The sequence below is a fragment of the Quercus robur genome, chromosome 3 (assembly GCF_932294415.1).
Source record: "Quercus robur chromosome 3, dhQueRobu3.1, whole genome shotgun sequence".
Classification (NCBI taxonomy): domain Eukaryota; kingdom Viridiplantae; phylum Streptophyta; class Magnoliopsida; order Fagales; family Fagaceae; genus Quercus; species Quercus robur.
Genome location: NC_065536.1, coordinates 62,158,212 through 62,183,628, shown reverse-complemented (window position 1 = coordinate 62,183,628; position 25,417 = coordinate 62,158,212). Strand labels below are relative to the sequence as shown.

Below are 25,417 nucleotides of genomic sequence, written 5' to 3'. Positions count from 1 at the left end.
TGAGCAAATATTCAAGTGCTTGGGCTGCATTGCATATGTGTGAACATGAAGACTTGAAAGACTTTGCAGCCAATAAACCTGATATCACCATGTGCTGGCTGACTCGAGTCACTTGACTTACCTGACCCAGTTGTCTTTACTTCAACGTACGTACTCCATGGCCCCCCCATTTTCTATCAGCAATCATTTTAGGCCATAGGTACTGCATAAATTTCTTTGAATGGTTTAAAACTTTAAAGTGAATACTGTTACTGTTTTTTGTTTGATTCATTTGGATTAATTGATGACAACTGGAAGAGATAAATTGAATTTTATCATTTTAAAAACATAAAAGAAGATGAATCAATTTTCTCTTTTTTTTTTTCCCTCTTCTTTTTCTAAGCTGCTAGGCCATTCATTGAAAAAATGTCAAGTTTGCATGGCCCAGTACGGCCAATCACAGAGGACGTTTGTGCTGCTTTTAGAAATCACGTGAGAAAAGAAATTAATTCTGACAAGCCTATCAAATTTTGCCACACAAGTACTACATGTAAGAATAAAACTACAAGTACTACTTGTAAGAAAATTATAAAGTTTGTAAAAATATATATATATATATATATATTAAATTAGTACTAATTTTCCTATAAATTTCTGAATTATTTTTTATGATTAGTGAATTTATAATAAGGTTTCTTTTTTTTTAAATGTAAGATTTTGCAATAAAATTATAGTTTCTCTTACATTACTTCTAATTTGGTCTTATTTCAACAATATGATAAATAATTTCTTAATCATCATTTTATTTTATGTTTAAAGATTAACAAGTCAAAAGTTTTATAACTCAATTGATTACTTAGTATCTCTTGATGTTTTGATACCCAAGGTTCAAATTTTCCTCAACTATTTAATTATAAAAATAAAAATTGACACATAAATTTATATGGTTTATATACTAAAATTTGTAATATTTTTAACATTGTTACTTATAGTATTTACTATGCGGCAAGCATTCATTGGGTGAATAGGTGTCAAGCAGTGTTTGACAATACAGCAGATGATTTCAAAAAGAATTCGGGGCCTCTTTCCTCGTGCAGCTTTCGATTCCCCCGGAAAATCAGTTCCCATCAGAAAACCTTTTCCAAATTTCTTTGTTGTGTACCTTTTTTAGCTGCTTTTTTAATAAGGTTGATGTTATATGTGTAATGTGCAGTCACTATTCACACTCTCTTACAAAGTTTCAAAGGTAGTGAAACAAAGTTAAAGAGCAACAGCAAGGAAGATGGGTTCATCCGGGAATAATTTTCTCCAAGTTGTGGCTAAGAACTTTGATGTTCTTGCTTTGTATGTCTCTCAAGTCTCATTATATTGTACACATTCACATTGTGCTTAATTTCTCTGTCTTCTCCTTTGCTTGTTTCCCTTATTTAGATGCAACTTTTTTAATGTTTCAGGCCTCTAGTCACTCTAGTTTTTCCCCTGTTAATTTTTTTTTTTTTGGGTTTTGTTCTGCATGTGCACACAACATGTGCTATGTGCATGAATATATGTGTCCATTCACATTTTTCTGTGGTGTGTTGTTTTTATAGGTATGCTTCAATCAGGGCTATAGAGACCAAGTCTCGTACTGATGATCAGCAATGGCTTACATATTGGGTTCTCTATTCCATGCTCACACTCTTTGAGCTCACATTCGCTACAGTCCTTGAATTGTAAGTTAATTTGTTGCTTTTCTAAATTAGACTGTGTGTATGTGTGTTACGTATACGTACTGTGCATTTTTAGGAATCATCACAAGTTTGCAGCTAGTTAATTTGTTGTTGTTCTACATTAGACTCTGTGTGTACTGTGCATTTTTAGAAATCATCAAGGTTTCTTAGAGCACAGAAATGAAAAATATTTGCCGTGTCACTCTCTAACATTGGGATTCAGACGTGGGCTGGCAAATTTCAGCTATTATGGATGATATATATATACATCCTTTGCCAATGAGTTTTAAGTTTTTTGCCTTTATGCATTAGTTGGGTTAGGCAATCTAAAAGTGGGCTTTGCTATCTTTCTTTCTTTTGGTTGTTTTTTGTCAAGGGCTTTTCCTGATCTGTTGTAAAAGCCCTATGGCAGGTTGACCTTTTGTGTCTGAGTTGTAAAATTAAAAGCTTGTTCATTTAGATTTTTTTTTTTCAAAAAAGAAAAAACCCCACATTGGGAAATTTGGAAGATAAGTCTACAACCAATAAAAATTAAAGGATGAAATAACTGGAGCAACGAAACTTTATACATCCATTTACTTTACATTGTTGCAATAAGTGGGGGGAGAGTGATTCAAAAAAGCTTTGGTTTCAAGGCTCATGCGAATCTTGACATCATGTCCTTTATAATACTTTTGTAACATTTGGTGAAGAGTTGAAAGAAATTTAGGCACTAAAATTGAAAAAAACAAGCCCTAGTTACTCAAAGATTTCCGAGAGATGATATATTAAGATGTTATCACCTGAATATGGAAGTGCAAGAGTGTTACATCATTTAATTCACTTGATAAACCTTTAAATTTGTATTAATTATAAAATGCACCTATTTTAATGTGAGACAATTATTTTCTTTAGGCTACAAGCGCCGAAGCACGAATGAAGAATTTAACAAAGAATTTTTAATCTTAAATGGAGAATCTTCCTTATTGTCCCTAGAGAAGATTGATTTTTTTAAGAGGAATTTTTGGGACAACACACGACTCACGAGATGTTAGCACCAAATGCTAAGATTATAAAAATCAAGCTGCTTAACCTGCCTAGATTCACCAGATAGTTATTATTAGTCACACCTATAACAATCCTTTAGGATTAAGCATTTTTGGTTTTATATATTTGCAATGTTGTTGTTGTTATTATTGCAATTGTCATGGTGGTTATTACTAGAATTAACATTATCATTATCATTACCATTGTATTTGCTTTTATTGATAACTACAAAATTTAATTGGAATTGCAAAGTTATATCTGCAAATCACTCACATCTAGCTCTATTTCGGATATATATATACCTCTAAATTTTTTGCAAGTTGCTACTTTTACTCACAATCTGAGATGGATGACATTTAATTGGATAACTGCTTATTTTTTTTGCTTTTTAGGCCTTTTAGAATTAATGATTGATCATGAAAGATTGGTTTGTTCAGATAAAACTAGAAGAACTGGTTTTTTTAAAAGTGTAACCCTAATTTCTAGGTAAAAAGCAACTAATCAATTGAGTTGAAACTATCTTGACATAAGAGGCTTGTCTCTTTGGTTTCACCTGCTTCTTCTAGTTAAGGTATGTGGGTATAAATAGTTTTACATATTAATGTAGTATCAGGTACCAATTAACCTTGTTTAGTAAGTCTCATCCACCATGATTCTGTTGAGTAATCAGAATGTAACATTGTCTTAAAAGAGTGGAACATCATGACTGATGGTTTGTATTGAGTTATATTTGGAGGAACTACCACCAATTAGCATTGGTAGACATGACACTACAATACCAGGGCATTTAGACACCCCCACCAAGGTCAATATACACCATGGAATATGAAAGGCATGAAATTAATCACTCTATTATGCATTTGATACCAACGAATGAGTCTTCATGCATTGCCATCTATTGTGTCACACAATCATTTTAATGTTAGCAAACAATTACTTTGTTTCTAATTCATTCAACTCACTGTACATGTAGTGTCTTTAAATATCCTTGTAATTTCTTGTGTGTTGAAATAAGATAGAACTTAAGTACAAATATTAAGGTGCTGTATCTTATGTATGATGGAAATTGTATATTATATATTTCTGGTTTTGGTTTATTAGTACTGAGGGGTTTAAGTGATGGTCCAATTGTAATAGTATCATTTATGTGTCTTATAAGTTATATCTGTAGTTTGAACCTCACATCTCCTTCCTCAAATATATATTGTAATTCTACCTCAATCACTCACCCAAAAAAAATCAATTCTCCTGCATACTATATTTCAGGTTTAATGGTATTGTCATTCTCCCTTGATTCAAAATAGATACACTACCTCCTATCTTCATATGTCTCATATCTGTGAAGTTTGAACCTCATATCTCCTTCCTCAACTATATATTTTATATATATATATATATATATATATAATTGTAATTCTCCTTCAATTACTCACCCCAAAAAAAAAAAATCAATTATCCTACGTACCATATTTCAGGTTTAACGGTATTGTCATTCTCCTTTGTTTCAAAATAGATACCCTACCTCTTATCTACATATTTCCTTTTACTCCATGGAAAAGGAAATTTGAATATGAAAGGAAAGTTGTAAAGGATCACTGTAAACAATAGTTAGATCGACCATAACATGGGCCTAGCCTAGACCATATATTTAAATTTCATCATGCATCTATTTCGGACCACATGATCATCAGCAAAAATGGTCTTGCTATGCTGGTATAGTCAAATTGAAGAAAAGTGTGTAATATAATAATATTGTAAGTTATAATTACAAGTGTCAAGAGTATTGTTTATTTGAACTTTTGAAGAATTTGGGTTCCAATATCTCATCTTCCACTTTTATTGTAAGAAAATAAAAAACAATTGTACATTTGTACCTAAAAGTAGCAGTGCTTATCAACTAGAGAATCTGATGGACCCTTTGGATTCATGGAATGTAAAAAGGAAAAGATGATACTACATGCCTACAACCATATTGAAATTTGAAGCATTAGCTAATAGCTACAATGAGCCTTTAAAGAAGTTGCTATTGGGTGGGTGAGTGCTTTTAAGGGCTAGTAAACGAATCTATAGAGTAGCATTTCTATTTTTTACTCTTTCAGGACAATATACAGTACCCTCAATTTAAGACATTAAAATGGTAACAGAAATGGTTTATGATTCATTTCTTGGCCATTCCATTATAGACTGGTTGGCCTCAGCTTAAAGCATGGAAAAAAGTACTATGGAGTACTCAGTAATAATAGCTGAAAAGAAGTAATGAGGAGTATGGTGAAATATGGTCATTATTTGTCATAAACTCACTTATCTCAGAATGTTTAAATTGTACTATAATAATTTTGATGTGATTTCACGAAACTATAGCAGTTAATGTAATTTATCTTCCCTTGAGACTCTTTATGTAATGGAGAGGGCAGCTCTAGGCCTAGACCTAAGGCCTCATACCCCAAAATCTTACACACAAAATATATATATATATATATATATATATGACACAAGGCCCTTCATCAGGGGGAACTCAAAAATTGTTTTAATTTCCCTAAACACTTAAGTGAAATATTTGTTATTAAGGCTTTCATTTTAGAAAACCTTAAGGCTTTAATTAGAAATCCAACCTAATTATTGACAATGAATTTCCCTAAACACTTAGGGCTTTAATTTTTGTTATTAAGCCCCCCACACGGTAGATATATTATTAAGTGAAATATGTTTATGTCTTTAATAAATTAAAATTGATAAAATCTTACTTAAGATTGATTATGTCATAAGAAGATTAAGTTAATTAACTATTCTCAATTGCAAAAGAGATGTTAATTAATAAAGTATAAATATAAATATTTAACTAGTAATTTTGCTTATCAAACAGTAAAGAGAATGATTTTAATATATAACTTATCGTTTAGCTCTCAAAATGTATTTAGCCAACCCTACTAACATATGATTGCAGATGAGTCTTAGAATCTTTATCAAATTAACAACAGTTGGCTAAAGATCCTTGAAAGTAAGAAAAACAAGGGATTCTTCCCTAAAATAACGTGTTCGTGGTATGGTAGACTATATATGTCCGAGAGAATAGTTGAGTGCTAGAAGAATTTTGGATACACTTATTTTTCCAAAAAAAAAAAAAAAAAGAATAAGGAAAAAAAAAAGAGTATTTGGTTTTGGTTGGTTGGACCAAATTCAATGCATGCATGTGGCTGTACTTCGGCTTTTGATGCACTATCCTCAATTTGGATTGGATCCCAAGGAAATATTATTATATATTTGTTTATGAACTAAACACGGTAGGAACTAATAAGGGGTGATCAAAGATGGCTTTCCTACGTTATGTGATGACTATAGTAGTATCTTACTCGCTGGGTTTAGTGAGCTATAGTTAACCCAATTATATTAGGACTTTTTTTTTTTTTTGAGAATATGAAGTATTTTTAACATACACATGAAGAGAGAGGTGAAGATCTTAAAGAAATTTACAGTAATGTATATCCAAAATGGCCTAAACTACTAAGACATCAATGAAACTAAACCGGTATTTCACAAATAATGTATAGGCGCTTATATTATTATCTATTTTTTTACACTAATGTTTTGTATATATTTTATTTATACATAACTGGTGTCAAATATAAAATAAGAAGGGGGAAAAGGATTTTGGTAAGTTGATTGTTGCAAAACATAAAATTTAATCTATTTTTTTAGAAGAATCTTTCAAAAATATACAGGTTAGAATCAAGGACAAAACCACTCTTGGACTAGAGGGGCAATAGCCCCCTAGATTTTTTTTTAAAAAAATATTATTATATATATGTGTATTAATTTTAGCAATTTTGTTCTATAAAATTACATTTTGTTTCCCTTTAACAATATCATTGATTCTTTTAAGAGTAATGCTATACTCACAAATTTTTTTATAACATTTTTACAAACTGTTTTGATAGCAAATTTATTAGTTCGCATATGAGTTTACTACTCACATAATTTTTTTACTTACCAGTAACCACTTATCACATCAGTAATTTATAAAAAACTTGTAGCTCTAGCATTTTCCTCATTTTAATGACCATAAAAAAATTTATAGATCTAAAATTTAAAACAAAATATAAAAGCCCAAAAAAAAATAGTTCAACAACAAAAACTACCAGTAAAACTAAAAACAAGATTAAGTTTCAGAGGACAGTTCATCTTCTAAATCATGATTATCAGCAACTTCTTCTTCCTTCTATTTTAACTTAAGAAGGGCATACAAAGCATCAGGGTCCTTGCGGATGTCATCAAAAGGAGAACTCTTCTTTTTAGACTTAGCTGAGGACTTAACAAGTTTGGATGAAGTAGCAGGTGCATTGGCTAGTTTAGTTGTTTACACTGGTGAATGAACAACTTTAGTAACAGGGAGAGTATCGAGAATCCCCTGTATTAAGAATAATAGTATTTTGGGTGATCAGTAGTAACAATGGCCTAGATTGACCACACATCAATAGTAGTAGCAATGGCCTAAGGTGGCTAATCACTAATCAGTATCAAGGGCGTCTGATGGGTAACCATCATAAGGATCCCATGAGGGATCATCATTGCATTCATGTTCGTGATAGATAGCATACTGGTTGCAGAATCTGCAATATAGATGTGGTTCATACTCTGGGTTTTTTCTCGGAATAATAAAACTTCTTGGATTTCTAAAATCAGTTATCTGTAGATGCCGGCAGTAGCATAAGGTTTAGTACCAAAAATAGAAATTCTATCCATGCTTCCTATGAAATGATAATCTTTCCATAGGTTTTGTATGACATCAAGAATTTGATTATTGAAGTAATTTCTCCAACATTCTACAAGAGCATAAGTATCTCTGAAAGATAATTAAGAATCTCCTTCATACCATTGTCCTTGGTGGGTGTATCCATTAATGAAAATGAGATGTTTTGAGGGCTGAACATTCATCCAATTATCTCTTTCCCATTTTGGCAAGATGCTCTAGCATCTGATAGAAACAAAAGGGCTATTGACCTTTTGGCTATATATATATATATAAATATATATATATATATATATATAAGGATTCCCCTCTTTCAACTGGACTTTTATATGGTTCAAAAATACTCTCATTAATGAATGACAACTTCATTTAGAAATAGGATCATAAATGTCAAATAACAAATTTCATTTTAAATTCAAAAAAAGAACTCCTAAAATTTAAGATTTTTTTCCTTTCACGTTCAAAAAAGAAATTACAATTACTGCTTATTTCTAAAGTTTATCCTTTTTATTTGTTTGAAAAATTAAAAAAAATATAAATTATAATTGTGGTTGCACGATTTTCCTGGCCCAACTTCTGTTGATCAGGCCTCGGCCCAAAGCACAACCCACAATAAATACTTGTAGAGAATGGGTTAAAGAGCTTGGCCTCAGTGAAACTAGCAAATCTGATGCATGTAGTGTACTGTTTGCAGAGAGAAATAAGAACGTAAAGAAGGATTCTTCAAGTCTGATTTTATTTCTTTTGTTCCTCTTACAATTCTGTCGTCCCTTCTTTGAGGGACTTCATTACATTATATATTTCTCTCCTTTTCATCCCAGCCTTACACCTGTTAGTCATCCAAGCATCCACTCGAGCACCTGTCCCATCAGACGCCCTCATCAGACCCTTTGTGAGTTGCAGAGGCCAAGGCGGTACTGTTCAGGGGTCTTTTCCTCATTAATGCGGCCAAGAGGGTGGTTGGGGCGCAATTAATGTGGTGGTAGCCTTCCGTGAGATATTTTGAATTTAATTCGTTTTTTATGTTGGGGAAGGTGAGCTGAAATGGCTGAGCAGAGTTTATCGTCTGGGCTTCGTGATGTCCGAGGAGGAGTTACTCCTCGGACAGGTTTCCTTGACGCTATTGGGGTTGAATAGCGCTTCATATGAGGCTTTTCCTTGGACAGGACGCTCCTCGGACGGGCCTGAGCTTGGAATAGCCCATCATTTTTGGGCCGGGCCCCACAATAATATATGCAAATTATTAACTTTTACCAAAAAAACTAAACACACGCGTGAGTGCGTGCTCAAAGGTTAGTGTGTGTATATATATATATAGAGAGAGAGAGAGATAGAGAGATTAAATTATACTTTATACCCTAAAATTCCTAATTAAACCCCCCTATATATGGTTGAATTTAAATTATGAATAAAAGACAAATTTTAAAAATCAAAATTGAAATTAACATTCAATGGAAGCAAAATTTGGCATATGTGTGTAAGAGTATCGATAACATATAATCTAATAGTAAAATTTTAAAAATATTAATTTAAAAAAATTTATTAAGTGGTATAACATTAGCCAATAATTTATACCGATTTAAATTTACGTAAATCTTAAATAGCTCATGAGGTTGTTCATTGACCAAGGTTTCGAGTAATTTCTCAAGAGTTAAAAAAGTAGGAAAAAATTTGGTCACAACACTTAAAGCAAGACCTCATGAATCTCATTAGATCTTGAGAACCATTAGACCTATCCATTTGATCTCTTTAGTCTAGACATGCAACATCAGTTATGAGTGAGTGATTCCTAATAAAGGAATTTATGCCGTCATCATCATGTTATTCAACTTTACTTTTTTTGTCTATGGGCTTGAGTACTCACCAGTTACATGTATCAACCTTAATTGTTTCACACTCACAAGAAATAAACAAAAAAAATGTCAATAGAGAATATCAAAACTTTGCGTTGCAACTGTCTGTAGAAATCATAATCCAAACGTCATCATATACAGTTTGGATTGAGATTTTGGACTCGGGTGATCCCTATATGGGCTGAAGCTCAAGAAACACTTCATGCAATCTTTAAAACTCGTGAAACAGGTTAGACGAGAACTATTCTTGTGAGAAACTTTTTAAATTCTAACAAAGAAAGCTTCTAGAAACTACTCTGAGAGAAAATTGTATGCTTTTATTGATTAGAATCAAGAAGTGATTAAATTACACTAGGCTCTGCCTTATATACACGGTTACAGAGCAAAGAGGGAAACACACTAATCTAACTAACTTTTAACAAACTAATCCAATCCTAATATGACAGTTGTACAACACTTACACAATCTCGCGTGCCAACTACTCACGTGCCAATCACTTAAGTAAAATGTTGTCATTTTCCTTTAATTTTACTTTCTTCTTTTGCGTGTAAACTCTGTCGTTTTGATCATTACTGCATCTATGCTCTTCTTCTTTCCTTTGTTCTGTATTGCTTACATCTTTCTCAGTTGCATTCTCAACACTCCCCCTCAAGTCATGATTCACAAAATCATTGACTTGATCAGTTGAAGTCTTCAGACTTGGTGAGTAGATATCAATCAAACCCAAACAATTGACCAATCTGCTAAAAGTTGGAAGTCCTAAAGCTTTGGTAAAGATGTCTGCTGTTTGAAATTGGCTTGAAACATAAAAGGTTTTAATCACACCCTCTGTTATTTTGAACCTGACCAAGTGGCAGTCAACTTCTATGTGTTTCATTCTCTTGTGGAATACAGGATTAGCTGCAATATGTAATGCAGCCTGGTTGTCACAAAAGAGCTAAGCACTACTTGGATGATCAACCCTCAAGTCTCTTAATATTTGAAGAACCCACACAATCTCACAGGTTGCAGTAGCCATTGCCCTGTACTCTGCCTCTGCTGAAGATCTAGAAACCGTGCTTTGCTTCTTAGACCTCCAAGAAATTAAAGAATTCCCTAAAAACACACTATAGCCTGTGATGGATCTTCTGGTATCAGGGCAGCCTGCCCAATCCGCATCACAGTAAGCTTTAACTTGCATACTTGAGCTGCTAGAGAAGAACAAACCTCTGCCTGGTGTACCCTTCAAATATTGTAGTACCCTATTGATTGCCAACATATGAGGCTCTCTTGGTGCAGCAAGAAACTGACTTAACCTATGCACTGCATAGGTGATGTCAGGTCTGGTCAAAGTAAGATATAACAATCTCCCAATCAATTTTCTGTACTGGCTTGCATCTAGAAGAAGCTTACCTACATCATTTGCAAGATGCAAATTTTGTTCCCTTGGAGTTCTAACTGGTTTAGAACCCAAGAAGCCAGTGTCTTGCAAAATCTCTAAGCAATACTTCCTTTAATTTAGGCTTATACCCCTGTCACTTCTAGCAACTTCAAGACCCAAAAAATACTTCAAAGAACCCAAGTCCTTTAAGCCAAACTTAGTATCAAGCAGATGCTTCAAATCAGTAATACAACCAGGGTCATTGCCAGTGAGCAAGATATCATCAACATATACTAATAAAACAGTAAATGAAGATACTTTAGTGTAGGTAAACAAGGAGTAGTCTGCCTTAGATTGAACAAAGCCAAAATTCAGCAATGTATAAGAAAACTTGGCAAATCTTTGCCTTGAAGCCTGTTTTAAACCATAAAGACTCTTGTTGAGCTTACATACCAAAGGACCACAATCAGGATTGGAAACACACTCCCCCTTGCTGTGAAAACCTAGTGGAAGACTCATATAAACTTCCTCATCCAAGTCACCGTGGAGGAAGGCATTATTCACATCTATTTGATGAAGAAACCACACTTTCACAGCAGCCAAAGACAAGACCATTCGAACAGAAATTGACTTAGCAACAGGAGAAAATGTGTCAGTGTAATCAAGGCCTTCCCTCTGTGTATAACCTTTAGCAACCAAGCGAGTTTTATGCCTCTCAATGGAGCCATCAGACTTATACTTAGTTCTATAGACCCACTTACAGCCAATAGGAACTTTACCAGGAAGAAGAGTGGTTAAAGTTCATGTATTTGTGAGTTCTAGAGCTGCAATTTCCTTATCCATAGCAGCTCTCCAATCAGAAGATTGGACAGCCTCATGAAAGAACGTAGGATCTGGTAAGGTGGAATCAACTGCCATGACAAATTGCCTATAGTTCTTCCTGAGATTGGAATAAGTAAGACAAGCAAAAATGTCATAAAGCTGATCAAAGAAAGGCTTAGAACTAACTGACTTGCAAGAATAGTCTTGGAGGTAGGATGGGGGGTGATGTGGTATGGTGGATTTTCTGATGGGTAATGGAGAAGTAGACCTAGGTACAGACATAGGAAGAAGATCAGGATTAGAATCAACATTGGGAGTAAAATGTGTTAATGGAGAATCATGGGGAATCAAGATTATGAGCTGCAGAAACAGTGTCTGCAGAAACTGTTTCTGCAGAAACTGTTTCTGCAGAAACTGTTTCTACAGAATCAGGGATTGGAGTACCACTATCAAAAGAAAAAAAAAGAATCTGAAATGGAAGAGTTAGGAGCAGAATGAGGAAAAACAAAAGAATCATAACTAGTATCAAGAGAGGAGTAATCTGAAAATTCAGATGTGAGAGAAATGGAGGCAAAAGGAAAAATATTCTCATAGAAAATGACATCTCTAGAGACAAAAGTAGAGTTAGACTCCAAATCCAAAACCTTGTACCCTTTAATACCATTTGGATATCCTAGGAAAACACACTTTTTAGCTCTTGGTGCAAACTTGTGTCTGTTTTGACAAAGAGTAGAAGTGAAACATAGGCAACCAAAAGTCCTAATATGTCCATATGAAGGAGGTACTTGAAAAAGCATTTCATAAGGGGTTTTGTTATGCAAATGCTTTGAAGGTAACCTGTTGATAAGATAGACTGCAGTGAGAATGTAGTCACCCCACATTTTTAAAGGTAAAGAAGAATGAAATCTCAAAACTCTTGCAACATTTAAAATGTGTTGATACTTTCTCTCAACAATTACATTTTGTTGAGGAGCTTCAACACAAGATAAGTGATGCAAGATGCCTTTTGATTTGAAAAAATCCTTCGTAATGAACTCTGTCCCATTGTCACTTCTAAGACACTTGATTTTTGCATCAAATTGAGTTTCAACCATTATAGAAAACTGTTGAATAAGAGCTTGTGTTTCAGACTTAGATTTAAGTAAGTAAACCCAAGTGCACCTAGAGTAATCATCCACGATGGTAAGAAAGTATTTGTAACCTTCTATGGTGGGAACTGAAAAGGGTCCCCAAAAATCACAATGCACAAGATTAAACACACATTTAGAGACATGAGTACTAACAGGAAAAGATAATCTCTTCTATTTAGAGAAATGACAAATGTCACAACAAGGTATTTTATTAGCTTACAAACTAGATACAAGATTATGTAGTAATGACAGTTTGGCATAAGAAGGATGCCCTAAATGAAAATGCCACAAATCAGCATTGACAGTCTTATTATTGACAGAATTAGAATGAACAGCAGGTAAAGAAGCAGGTGTTTGTGAAGAAGTAGCAAGCATAGATGATGATGGAAGTCTATGTTGTAGTAGATAGAGGCCATTTGTTGCTTTACCCAGTCCAATCATGTTCCAATTGGTTAGGTCCTGGATAAAGCAAAAAGAACCAAGGAACACAAGACAACAAAAGAGGGTTTTAGTGAGTTGACTGACTGATATGAGATTAAAAGTAAAGGATGGAATACATAAAACTCATAAAGGGTAAGATAATCTGAGATATGAACTGTGCCTATGTGAGTAACTAAAGCCTTTTCTCCATTTGGCAAATAGACAAAGGTATTAATGGTGGATGTAATACTGGATAAGCAAGACACTGAATACCATATGGTCTGTGGCACCAGTGTCAATAATCCAGGTATTGGATTTGTATGCTTGTCTATTAACTATACGAGCAGAAAAAATGGAATGAGAAGGATTAGGGGGTAACCAAAAAGGATTACCTGAGAAATTGGTAAAATAAGGCATGGAAGAGTTGGTGCCAGCAATAGCAACAACATTGGATAGTGGTGAGAGAACTGAAGCAGCCTGGTGAGAAGCCTGAGATGAGTTAGCTTCCTTGAAGGATTGAGATGCAAGGAAAGAGAGTAGTTGTTCACACTGACTCTGGGTGATAGGACATTGAGGTGTATTGAATAGAGGCTGTGCTTGAGATTGTGCTCCTGGATGCTGTGGTGAGCAATGCATCAGATTAGGTTGATTAGTAAAACCTTGCATAGGCTGAGAAGGAAAATTCCCAAAACCACCATTGTTGCAAAACAGACCTCTCTTTCCTTGAATTACCATTCTTTCCACCTTGGTTTCCATGATTCACACCCTAATTCCACCCTTGATGCCCTTGAAACCCCTTAAGATTAGCATTATTAGCATACAGAGTTGTTGGCTCAATAACCAAATCAGCTTGACCAACTTGCCTACGTTTTTCTTCTTGCAAGATCAAAGAATAGGCTTTATTCAAAGCAGGTAATGGCTCAGTGATCAAAATTTGACTTGTAACAGTGGAATAACTGTCATTGAGTCCCATAAGAAAGTGAAAAACTTGATCCTTTTGCTAAGCATTCAATTGATTTCTTTGAGAACCACAGGTACAAGCACAAGTACAAGCAGTGAAAGATTGATAATTGACAAGTTCATCCCATAAAATCTTAAATTTGGTGAAATAAGAACTCACCGATAGGGAACCTTGTGAAAGCTTCGAAATTTCTTTCTAAATCTTAAAGAATCTTGGAACATTTGGTTGCGAAAACCTATCACACATATCAATCCACAAATCCCTTGTAGTGTGAATGTACATGACACTGGTAGCAAGATCCTTGCTCAAAGAGTTCACCATCCATGAAAGAATTGTGGTGTTTGCTCTATGCCACACATTGAACAAAGCATGAGAAAGATCTGGTGTAGGAATCGAACCATCAAGAAAGCCAAATTTGTTCCTACCACTCAAAGATAGGAACACTGCCCTTGACCAACTGAGATAATTTTCTGGACCAATTAGTGGTTGGGAAACCAAAACAACATCTAAGGGTGGAATGAAATAAGGGCTCGAAGGATTTGTATTTGAATCATCCATTGAAGGTGCTTGATTGGACGATCTGTGATTTGCTGTGTTGGAAGTATTGGTGGGAAGAGTTTCAGAATTTGAAGCAGTGTTGGAAGCGGAAGCCATTGATGAGCTATTCAAGCTCTGATACCATAACAAAGAAAGCTTCTAGAAACTACTCTGAGAGAAAATTGTATGCTTTTATTGATTAGAATCAAGAAGTGATTAAATTACACTAAGGCTCTGCCTTATATACACGGTTACAGAGCAAAGAGGGAAACACTCTAATCTAACTAACTTTTAACAAACTAATCCAGTCCTAATATGGCAGCTGTATAGCACTTACACAATCTCACATGCCAATCACTTAAGTAAAACGTTGCCGTTTTACTTTAATTTTACTTTCTTCCTTTGCTTGTAAACTCTGTCGTTTTGATCATCACTGCATCTGTGCTCTTCTTCTTTCTTTTGTTCCATATTGCTTACATCTTTCTTAGTTGCATTCTCAACAAATTCATTAAACCTTTACTGTTTACAACCTTATTATCTCTGACACTTTAAAGGAAAATTCTTGTATGAGACAGTCTCATAAGATACTTTCTCCAATGAGATACTTTCTCCACTTTAAGTATTTTGCTTTTTGGAAAGCATCACATTTATGATTTATTGATTATTCAAACAAGCTAACTCTATTGCCCATTCTCTTGCTAGTTATTAGGCTTGTGTTTGTAAAGTTGTAATTATAGAGTAACCCCTTTCATCTCCCCCATCCCTCTCGATCTCTTTGTGTTGAGAATTAGAAATGAAGAGTGACAACTATTTTTCTTTTTTGGAATAAAAAAATTATTATATATGCCTGTTAGGATTTTAGTTTTGGCTATGTCCATGACAAATTTATTGAGTTTTATGCTTTGTAATATTAATGGGTGTAAATGTGTAATAAGGATTGAAGGCCCACGCTCTTTTGCTTTTAGGTTGTGTTTAATTTGTAGGCAACTCAAGCCAATTCCTACTTGCATTTAAAATTTATTTCAACCCTAATCTCTAAGAAAGGAAGACGGCCACATAAAATAGAGAAAAACTTTGAGAGAACTATTTTTTGTTTTCGAGCCTCTACCGTATATAGAAAATCACTAAGAGGTTGAGTATTCTAATTAAACACGTAGATCACCAAACTTGTGTTGGACTTCTTGTTGAAAGTTGAAACCATGGTAGGCAACGTCAAATCTTCAAGAATCCTTGGAGTGACCAATAATCAATTTTGCAATCAACAGATCAATTTGTGGCAACAAGTAACTTTGAAGGCACAAGGGAAGAGTCTACAATTACTAGTAAGAGCAGGGAGCTCAAGAAACTAGTCTATCTACATGTACATGAAGTCATATGAGTAAAGTATATACCACAACAACCTTCAATGGTGGACTTGTATTTGATTTAGACTTTGTTTAAGAGTGTTTCCACCATTTTGGCCTAATTTTCACTCCATGAACAAATTATTTTCTCTACATGGGTGTGTTGGTTATTAATATATATGTTTCTCCATGTAACTTTGTGATTTGAATCTCGACTAAATAATTACCTTGTTTAAAAAAAGTCTTACATCATTCATTACAAATGATAGTAAGCCGCGTTCTAAACAACATTTTTCAATGTCAATTGGTAAAAATTTAAATTACAGAACTAATTAAGTGAGCCCCCAAAGAGTGTCAACAAAAATTGTTCATTATGGTTTATCTTTTATCCATAAACCAATTTGAGCAAATATTCAAGAGCTTGGGCTGCATATGTGTGAACATGAAGACTTGAAAGACTTTGCAGCCAATAAACCTGATATCACCATGTGCTGGCAGACTCGAGTCACTTGACTTACCTGACCCAGTTGTCTTTACTCTTTACTTCAACGTACTCTATGGCCCCCCATTTTCTATCAATAATCATTTTTGGCCAAAGGTACTGCATAAATTCCTTTGAATGGTTTAAAACTTTAAAGTGAATACTGTTACTGTTTTTTGTTTGATTCATTTGGATTAATTGATGACAACTGGAAGAGAGAGATAAAATTTTATCATTTTGAAAACATAAAAAGAGATGAATCAATTTTCTTTTCTTTTTTTTTCCCTCTTCTTTTTCTAAGCTGCTAGGCCATTCATTGAAAAAATGTCAAGTTTGCGTGGCCCAGCATGGCCAATCACAGAGGACGTTTGTGCTGCTTTTAGAAATCACGTGAGAAAAGAAATTTATTCTGACAAGCCTATCAAATTTTGCCACACAAATAGTCCAAGGATAATAATAAAACTACAAGTACTACTTGTAAGAAAATTATAAAGTTTGTAAAAAAAAAACTAAATTAGTACTAATTTTCCTATAAATGTCTGAATTATTTTTTATGATTAGTGAATTTATAATAAGGTGTTTTTTTTTTTAATGTAAGATTTTGCAATATATTTATAGTTTCCCTTACATTACTTCTAATTTGGTCTTATGTCAATATGATAAATAAATTTCTTAATTATTCTTTTATTTTATATTTAAAACTTAACAAATCAAAAGTCTTGTAACTCAATTGATTAATTAATATATATTTTGATACCCAAGGTTCAAATTCTCCTCAACTATCTAATTATAAAATAAAAATTGACACATGAATTTATATGGTTTATGTACTAAAATTTGTAATATTTTTAACATTATTATTTATAGTATTTACTATGCGGCTAGCATTCATTGGGTGAATAGGTTTCAAGCAGTGTTTGACAACACAGCAGATGATTTCAAAAAGAATTCGGTGCCTCTTTCCTCGTGCAGCTTTAGATTCCCCCGGAAAATCAGTTCCCATCAGAAAACCTTTTCCAAATTTCTTTGTTGTGTACCTTTTTTAGCTGCTTTTTTAATAAGGCTGATGTTATATGTGTAATGTGTAGTCACTATTCACACTTTCTTTGTAAAAGTTTCAAAGGTAGTGAAACAAAGTTAAAGAGCAACAGCAAGGAAGATGGGTTCATCCGGGAATAATTTTCTCCAAGTTGTGGCTAAGAACTTTGATGTTCTTGCTTTGTATGTCTCTCAAGTCTCATTATATTGTACACATTCACATTGTGCTTAATTTCTCTGTCTTTTCCTTTGCTTGTTTCCCTTATTTAGATTCAATATTTTTTTATGTTTCAGGCCTCTAGTCGCTCTTGTTTTCCCATTGTAAGTATGTTTTTTTTTTTTTTTTGTGTGTGTGTGTTTTGTTCTGCATGGACACACAACATGTGTTATGTGCATGACCGTATGTGTGTCCATTTAACATTTTTCTGTGGTGTGTTGTTTTTATAGGTATGCTTCAATCAGGGCTATAGAGACCAGGTCTCGTAGTGATGATCAGCAGTGGCTTACATATTGGGTTCTCTATTCCATGCTCACACTCTTTGAGCTCACTTTCGCTAAAGTCCTTGAATTGTAAGTTAATTTGTTGCTTTTCTAAATTAGACTGTGTGTGCATGTGTGTTACGTACTGTGCATTCTTAGGAATCATCACAAGTTTGCAGCTAGTTAATTTTTTGTTGTTGTTGTTGTTGTTGTTCTACATTATACTTTGTGTATATGTGTTACGTACTGTGCATTTTTAGGAATCATCACAAGTTTGCAGCTAGTTAATTTGTTGTTGTTGTTGTTGTACATTAGACTCTGTGTGTGTACTGTGCATTTTTAGAAATCATCAAGGTTTCTTAGAGCACAGAAGTGAAAAGTAGTTGCCGTGTCACTCTCTAACATTGGGATTCATATGTGGGCTGGAAAATTTCAGCTATTATGGATGATATATATATATATATATATATATATATATACACATCCTTTGCTAATGAGTTTTGAGTTTTTTGCCTTTAGGCTTTCGTTGGGTTAGGCAATCTAAAAGTGGGCTTTGCTATCTTTCTTTCTTTTGGTTGTTTTTTGTCAAGGGCTTTTCCTGATCTGTTGTAAAAGCCCTATGGCAGATTGACCTTTTGTGTCTGAGTCATAAAATTAAAAGCTTATTCATTTTTTTTTTTTTTCAGAAAAGAAAAAAACCCCACATTGGCACATTGGGAAATTTGGAAGATAAGTCTACATATAAATATATATATATATATATAAATAAATGAAGAAACACTAATAATTGGAGCAACGAAACTTTATACATCCATTTACTTTACATTGTTGCAATAAGTGGGGGGAGAGTGATTCAAAAAAGCTTTGTTTACGAGACTCATGCGAATCTTGACATCATGTCCTTTATAATACGTTTGTAACATTTGGTGAAAAGTTGAAATAAATTTAGGCACTAAAATTGGACAAAACAAGCCCTAGTGACTCAAAGATTTCGGAGAGATGACATATTAAGATGTTATTACCTGAATATGGAAGTGCAAGAGTGTTACATCATTTAATTCACTTGATAAACCTTTAAATTTGTAATAATTACAAAATGCATCTATTTTAACGTGAGAAAATTATTTTGTTTAGGTTACAAGCCCCGAAGTGCAAATGGAGAATTTAACAAAGGATTTTTTTTTTTTTTTTTTAATGGAGAATCTTCCTTCTTGTCCTTAGAGAAGATTGATTTTTTTAAAAGGAATTTTTGGGACAACACATGACTCACAAGATGTTAGCACCAAATGCTAAGGTTATAAACCTTGTGACATTTTCGGTTCACAACATGATGTGAATCTACGTTAATTCAAATCTCTCACCCTAACTTGTTAGGGGCTAAAAATTAACCTATAAAAGTGACAAAGGGAAACTATATTTAAATGATATAAGTTCTTAAACTTGATTTTTAAAATTTTCTTGATTGTCATTGATTTTCAATTTTCAGGTTCCCCATTTGGCCTTATGCTAAGCTAATTCTTTCATGCTGGTTGGTCCTACCGCACTTCAATGGGGCAGCATATGTTTATCGAAACTTCATTAGACCATTCTATAGGGACCCAACAACTTGTCAAATCTGGTATGTCCCACGAAAGAAGAACGTCTTCAAAAAGCCAGATGATGTTCTAACAGCTGCAGAGAATTATATTCAAGAACATGGAACGGAAGCATTTGAAAATCTTATAGCCACTAGCAAGGTATGATCAATAACAATGGTGTATTCTTATTTTTAGGTCATGTTGTATTTTCGATGTATTATTATTATTAATTTTTTACTAAATTGCATTTTAAATCCATTATTTAGTTGTCAAAAGTTTCAAATTGTATCATGAAGATTAAGATTATTACAAATTAAATATATAGTTTCACTAATATCAAATTGAACTCTAAACTCTCATATAAAAAAATCGAACTTTGAACTTTTAAAATCATCTAAATTTAAATTTTAGAGTTTTCGGTTTTGATTAGGTAGTTTAAATTGATACGGTACTATTTTAAACTTGTAAATCTATAGGGTTTAATTTGAAAACACCACTAAAGTATATGATTTAAAATGTAATTACCCCTTCGCGCGATGGTCACTCCACAAGTATTAAGTGCTTGTGGAGTGTGAGAGGTAAAAACCGGGGTTCAAGTCTCTAAAAGGAAGTTTCTCACACACACACATATATATATATATTAAAAGCTAACATAATAAAAAAAGTGGCACTAGGAATTATTTATTTAATATGTTAGGACTAATACTCTCTACTCTCACATGATTATATGAATAGTTGATTCCAGCATAAATTTTACTACATTATTATGTGAGAGAATGAGATATTTCATAAATTCATTAGAATTTTGGCAAAGACAATAATCAACTTGGATTAGATTTCTTAACTCTAGAGTCCCTGAACTAACATGTTTTCCTATAATTATGACTTGGGTACTAGCATGAAAACCAAAATTTCATTTTACTTTAATAAAAGTTAACATAAGTACATAACACCCTTTTTGCATTTTGGTACTTGGAAGGCAAAGATCGCCAGCCCATGGATTCTATTAATGTAAGAATGAGAGACCTGGCTCTCAGAGACCGACATCTTATGCCACAAATAGGGTACCCTTCAAGGAAAATTAGAGTCAATTGCGCTTAAAATCCTATAATCTAGGGCTAATTTCGTATTAAACCATATAATTTTTGTTAGTTTCAAATAGAACTTTGGACTTTGAACGATGGTAAGGTTGCATAATTTCAATACATAAAGGGTAACTTCTTTTTTGGGCTGCTCTTAGCTCATTTGTAAGAAAAATGCTATTTTGACCAACAATAAAAGTTTATAACTTCTTCTTTTTTTATATGTATTTTATTTATTTTTCTTTTAATTCAAATTTTTTTACTTATCCATAATAAATTTTTTTTTTGTAATATAAGTTTGTCTGGGATGCATTCGGATCATATTTATGTTTCTAATTTGTAGGCTGAAAGGGAAGCAAGAACCAGGAGGGGCAACAATTACATGATCTTCGATGATGATTATATTTATTGAAGTGTGGTCTCTATATATGGTTTTTCTTTTTTTGAGAAAAAGGTCTCTATATATGGTTTGGTTATGATGTCTTTCATTCCTAATTCTGGTCTGTAGCCACTAAAGATACTAAATATATATAATAGTATCACCTAATCCAACTATGTGTTTAATTTACCCTCTATTGACTATTGTTTCCTAATTTCTAAGAGTATTTATGGGCTGACTTGGGGTAATATCCATGGATTCTCCTATGTTCTCCATAGTAATTAAGATGGGTCTTTATCTTTATTTTGAGTTAGCATTTTTTTTCCCTTAACCCTTGTGTGTCTTTCATAATTTGCTATTTTCTGCCTTCCTCTTTATCATTAGTTACCACTGAATCTAAACAAGTAAAGGGTGTTTGAGACAAAAAGATGATAAAATACTACTTGTCTTAAAATTTTAAAAGCCCTAAAGACAAGGACGGAGCCAGAACTTGAAGTTAGGGGGGCAGCTTTGCTACTGGTTGCATGCGATTGCTTCAGCCTCCAGCTCTATTGCTTAACTACTAGGGGTGTTTTTTTTTTTTTTTTTTTTTTTTTTTTTTTTTTTTTTTATGTGTGAATTTGCTATTGGGTAAGGACAAAATTAGTTTGTTCAAAATTTTTTAAACAGCCAAGTTGTTTGTTTTGGGTAAAATTGGTTGATTGAGCTTAATTGTTTTTAAGCTATTATTAGTAATTTTTGTTGTTGAGCTAATTTTTTTGGACTTGTATCTTTTGTTTTAGATTTTAGGTTTATAAATTTTTTTTATGCCCTTTAAAATGAAGAAAATGCTAGAGTTACAAATGAGTCTAGATGCAAACTAATAAGAATTTACTACCTTAGTAATTTGTAAAAATGTTATAGAAAAGTTTGTGATTATAATATTACTTTAAAAATAATCAATGATATTGTTAAGGAGAGTGCAAAGTGTAAATTTTATAAAACAAAATTGCTAAAATTTATATCTATATATATACTATTTTAAAAAAAAAAATTATGGGGGGCAACTGCCCCCATGGTCAAAGTCTCCCTCCATCCCTACCTAGAGAAATGATGAATTTATTAATTTAACCATTATTCTAATATAAGAGATCTCTTGAAGATCTTTTGATAAAAGAAATTAACAATCTAAAAAAAATTGTACATGCTTTGTATTGTTTTTTTTTTTTTTTTTTCTAACAAAGTATGTAGAGTCTTTAATACCCGTCTATTCTCTCAAGTGTATGTAAATTTCTTGTCCCATTACCATACATCAAATAGTTACAAAAACAAATCTCTTAGAGGTCTGTATATCTTATGACACATGACATATAAAAGTTAAAAAATAATTCACAATACGATTTCTGTTTTGACAATTATAACAATAATAACAAAGCTTCACAATTGTCTAATCCTAAAATTTCGAACAATTATGCACTGTAATAAGCTGTAGGGGAGGAAGTGTGGAGCTTTAACCAAATAAACTCCTCTTCAAAAAATAAAAACAATTGTTCCTACTATACTTACTTAACATCATCCTACAGTCAATTATCTCCTTGGAAATTTGATTAAAGCATTTTTTTTTTTTCCCTCATGAGCTTTAATCTTTATCTCAGACACTCAGTTTTGTGATCTCTGTTAAAACTAAAGAAGAATTTCATGTAGAGAGTTGGTATTGAAACCAAAATTATTTGAAGGAGAAATAGAAAGATCGTTTTCAGTGTTGGAAGCCTTAAATGGACCTTTCCAGCTCAAATACCATGAAGAAATTCACAATCTCTCTAAATAAAAATACCAAAACTTTATTTCTTAGTAAAAATTCGTTATGAATGAATAATACATTGAGTTTCCTCCATATGTAACATCTAACTAGAGAGAAAAAGAAGAGAGAGAAAGAGCGAGCGGGAAAGCTGTAACTAACCCCAAACTCTAGGCAATGGCTAAACTAATAATCAACTAAATACATACATGTGGCAATTGGTGTAACTGATTCCACTTATTAAGCATTAAGCAAAACGGCACTGCTTCACTACTTTGTTTAATAACCATATTATGAAACGATGTGGCTCAACTAAAGATATTGAATTATAAAACTCATTCGTTCTCTTTTAGTTGAGCTTTAATTTTATCTCATTTATTGCGTGTTGACTTAATTTGTTTTCAACCTTACTTTTAATAATGGTCCTTACTTAACTTAAAATGTTTAATTTAAATACATTTGAAGTTGCACTTTTAAATCAAGAATAATTTATCATTTTTCACATCTTTTTCATCAAAATGCTCAATTAAAAAAAATATTCGAAGAATCTTATTTTATTGTCCAAGGCTCCAACCCGCTCATTTTAATTTAATTAAACCAATTGGGTTTGTATTTCAAGTTTAATATCAAATATAGTTGTTGTGATTAAAAAATGAAAGCTTTTTTTTTTTTTTTTCTTTTGAGAAAAATGAAAGAAAAAAATAATAGAGAAAAAATGAAGCATGCAATACTAAAACACAAAAAATTTAAGGGGATGTTTGGCAAGGTGTTTTGAAACTACAACTATTTTGTTTTTGTGATTTTTGAAACTGGGTTTGTTTGCTTTTGATTTTGATGTTTTGGGCCTCTAATGGAGGAGACTTCAACCACATGTACTAAGATAGGCCTAATTATGAGTGAGTTTTTTGTAATGAGTGTGGCTTATCTCTAGTATTTTTTTAACTGAAATTTTCTTTTATTTTATTGAGAAACTACTACATCATCCACTAACTAAATTAAATGTGAAGATTAAAATTCACTATTACTTGTCATTGTATATTTAAAATGACGAACTGTCCAGTTAAAATAGTATTGAAGGTAAGTCAAACTCTTCTAATTACCCTACAAAATTAACTTAATTTTTTAAGTTATAAAAGAATGAAGTAGACTATTACATTTTGAAGTTAAGTGACCTTTATTTTTTTTATGTGATCCTTCTTCTTCTTTTCACTGTAGCATTGTCCAACCCTTCTTTAAATAGAAAAATGAGAGCAAAAAAAAAAAGCCGACCCCTTGTTGCTAAAAAAAGTCTTATTTTTTTAAATAAATAAAAAAATTCCTTTCTTAGGCATATAGAATCATAGAATTGTCAATTATTATTTTTTTGATAATAAGAATTGTCAATTATTACAACTGTATAATGTCTATTTCTTTATTTTACAGAAGCATGAACACTATTTTAACGTGTACACACTCAAATTTGGACGCGGAAGATTCCATTATGGACCAAAAGTCCCGCCAGCCCACTTCGCACCAAAATTTTTGGAATTTTTAGTAAAAAATAAGCAGAAATTTGAGGAGACTTCGGATATGACATTTTAAGCAACATTTTTCATTTTTTAAACAATATTATACGTATATTTATACATTTTTTCACCTATACATATTTACAAAAAATACAAACAACATTACCAAACGATCTCTTCATTTGCCAAAACACTTATCTCAAATGTAGAAATAATGTCATCATGTCATGGTCATACACATCCTTCTTTTATATATATATATATTTTTTAATTATTGAGGTGATAAATTTAACCAGAACCTATAATTAACATCATTTTCATTAGTGCTATACTACTAGAATATGCTTAATTTAGTGATATTACATGTTATTCTCTTTTTAAAAAAGAAAAGACTATGAAAAACATTGTGTTCTAGGCTCTTTTTTTTTTTTTTTTGGTTAAATTGTGTTCTAGAAATTATTCCTCTCATAAATTAAGGTAGAAAATGAGAAGAAAAAAATAAAATAAAAAAGAGTCTGAATTTGGTAAGGATGTAGTGTCAAACATATGTTTTATACCATCCAATAAGAGATTGTCACATCATCAATTTACTTAAAATTCAATATATCTTACCATGAGTCCAAATTTGGTAAGGATGGGATGTAAAACTCACATTTTACACCATCTAATAAAATATTGATATATTAGTATTTTACTTAAAATTCAATACATCCTATCACACCTAATAATGTCTCAATAAACTTCCAATTTGGTTGGATTTATATATGAGTATCAGAATTGATTGTATGTGGTTGTACTTATTATTAAATACATGATAAGATTATGTGATATGTTGAGATTGGAGAGATAAAACATGAGTTTTACACCACATCCTTACAAAATTTAATCTCTCCTACCACAACTAATAATAATAAATTTGGCTTACATTCAGTACTTTTTTAACTGAAATCTCTTTTGTTTTAATGAAAAACTTTCATATCATCCACTAATAAAATAAAATATGGAGATTAAAATCCACTACCACATGACATTGTACATTTAAAACAAAATGATATATTCAGTTAAAAAAGTACTGAAAGTAAGCCAAACTCAATAATTATATCTCAATAAACTTCTAATTTTGTTGGATTTATACATGAGTATTATAATTGATTGTGTATACCAACTTTGTATGTGTGCAACTTGATAAAATAAAGAAAAGAGAAAATAAA

General features: G+C 32.4%; 1 protein-coding gene across 2 annotated transcripts; it reads left to right on the top strand.

The window, feature by feature from the left end:
• Positions 1–1,196: 1,196 nt before the first annotated feature.
• On the top strand, positions 1,197–21,227 carry LOC126718766 (HVA22-like protein c). Of its 2 annotated transcripts, none has more exons than XM_050421103.1 (5): positions 1,197–1,323; positions 17,701–17,727; positions 17,854–17,976; positions 19,373–19,622; positions 20,889–21,227. In XM_050421103.1, the coding sequence occupies exons 1-5, from the start codon at positions 1,262–1,264 to the stop codon at positions 20,955–20,957; spliced, it is 531 nt and encodes a 176-aa protein (XP_050277060.1). In that variant the 5' UTR covers positions 1,197–1,261; the 3' UTR covers positions 20,958–21,227. The 2 variants fall into 2 exon arrangements, with proteins under 2 accessions (XP_050277060.1, XP_050277059.1); XM_050421102.1 differs by lacking the exon at positions 1,197–1,323 and adding an exon at positions 17,284–17,589.
• Positions 21,228–25,417: the final 4,190 nt, after the last annotated feature.

What these genes read in the sequence shown, in the direction of transcription:
- LOC126718766 (XM_050421103.1), top strand. Translation starts at nt 1,262, where the DNA reads ATGGGTTCATCCGGGAATAATTTTCTCCAAGTTGTGGCTAAGAACTTT. An exon ending in AACTTTGATGTTCTTGCTTT is followed by an intron (nt 1,324 to 17,700) that starts GTATGTCTCTCA and finishes TTTATGTTTCAG; the next exon opens with GCCTCTAGTCGCTCTTGTTT. An exon ending in ATCTTATAGCCACTAGCAAG is followed by an intron (nt 19,623 to 20,888) that starts GTATGATCAATA and finishes TCTAATTTGTAG; the next exon opens with GCTGAAAGGGAAGCAAGAAC.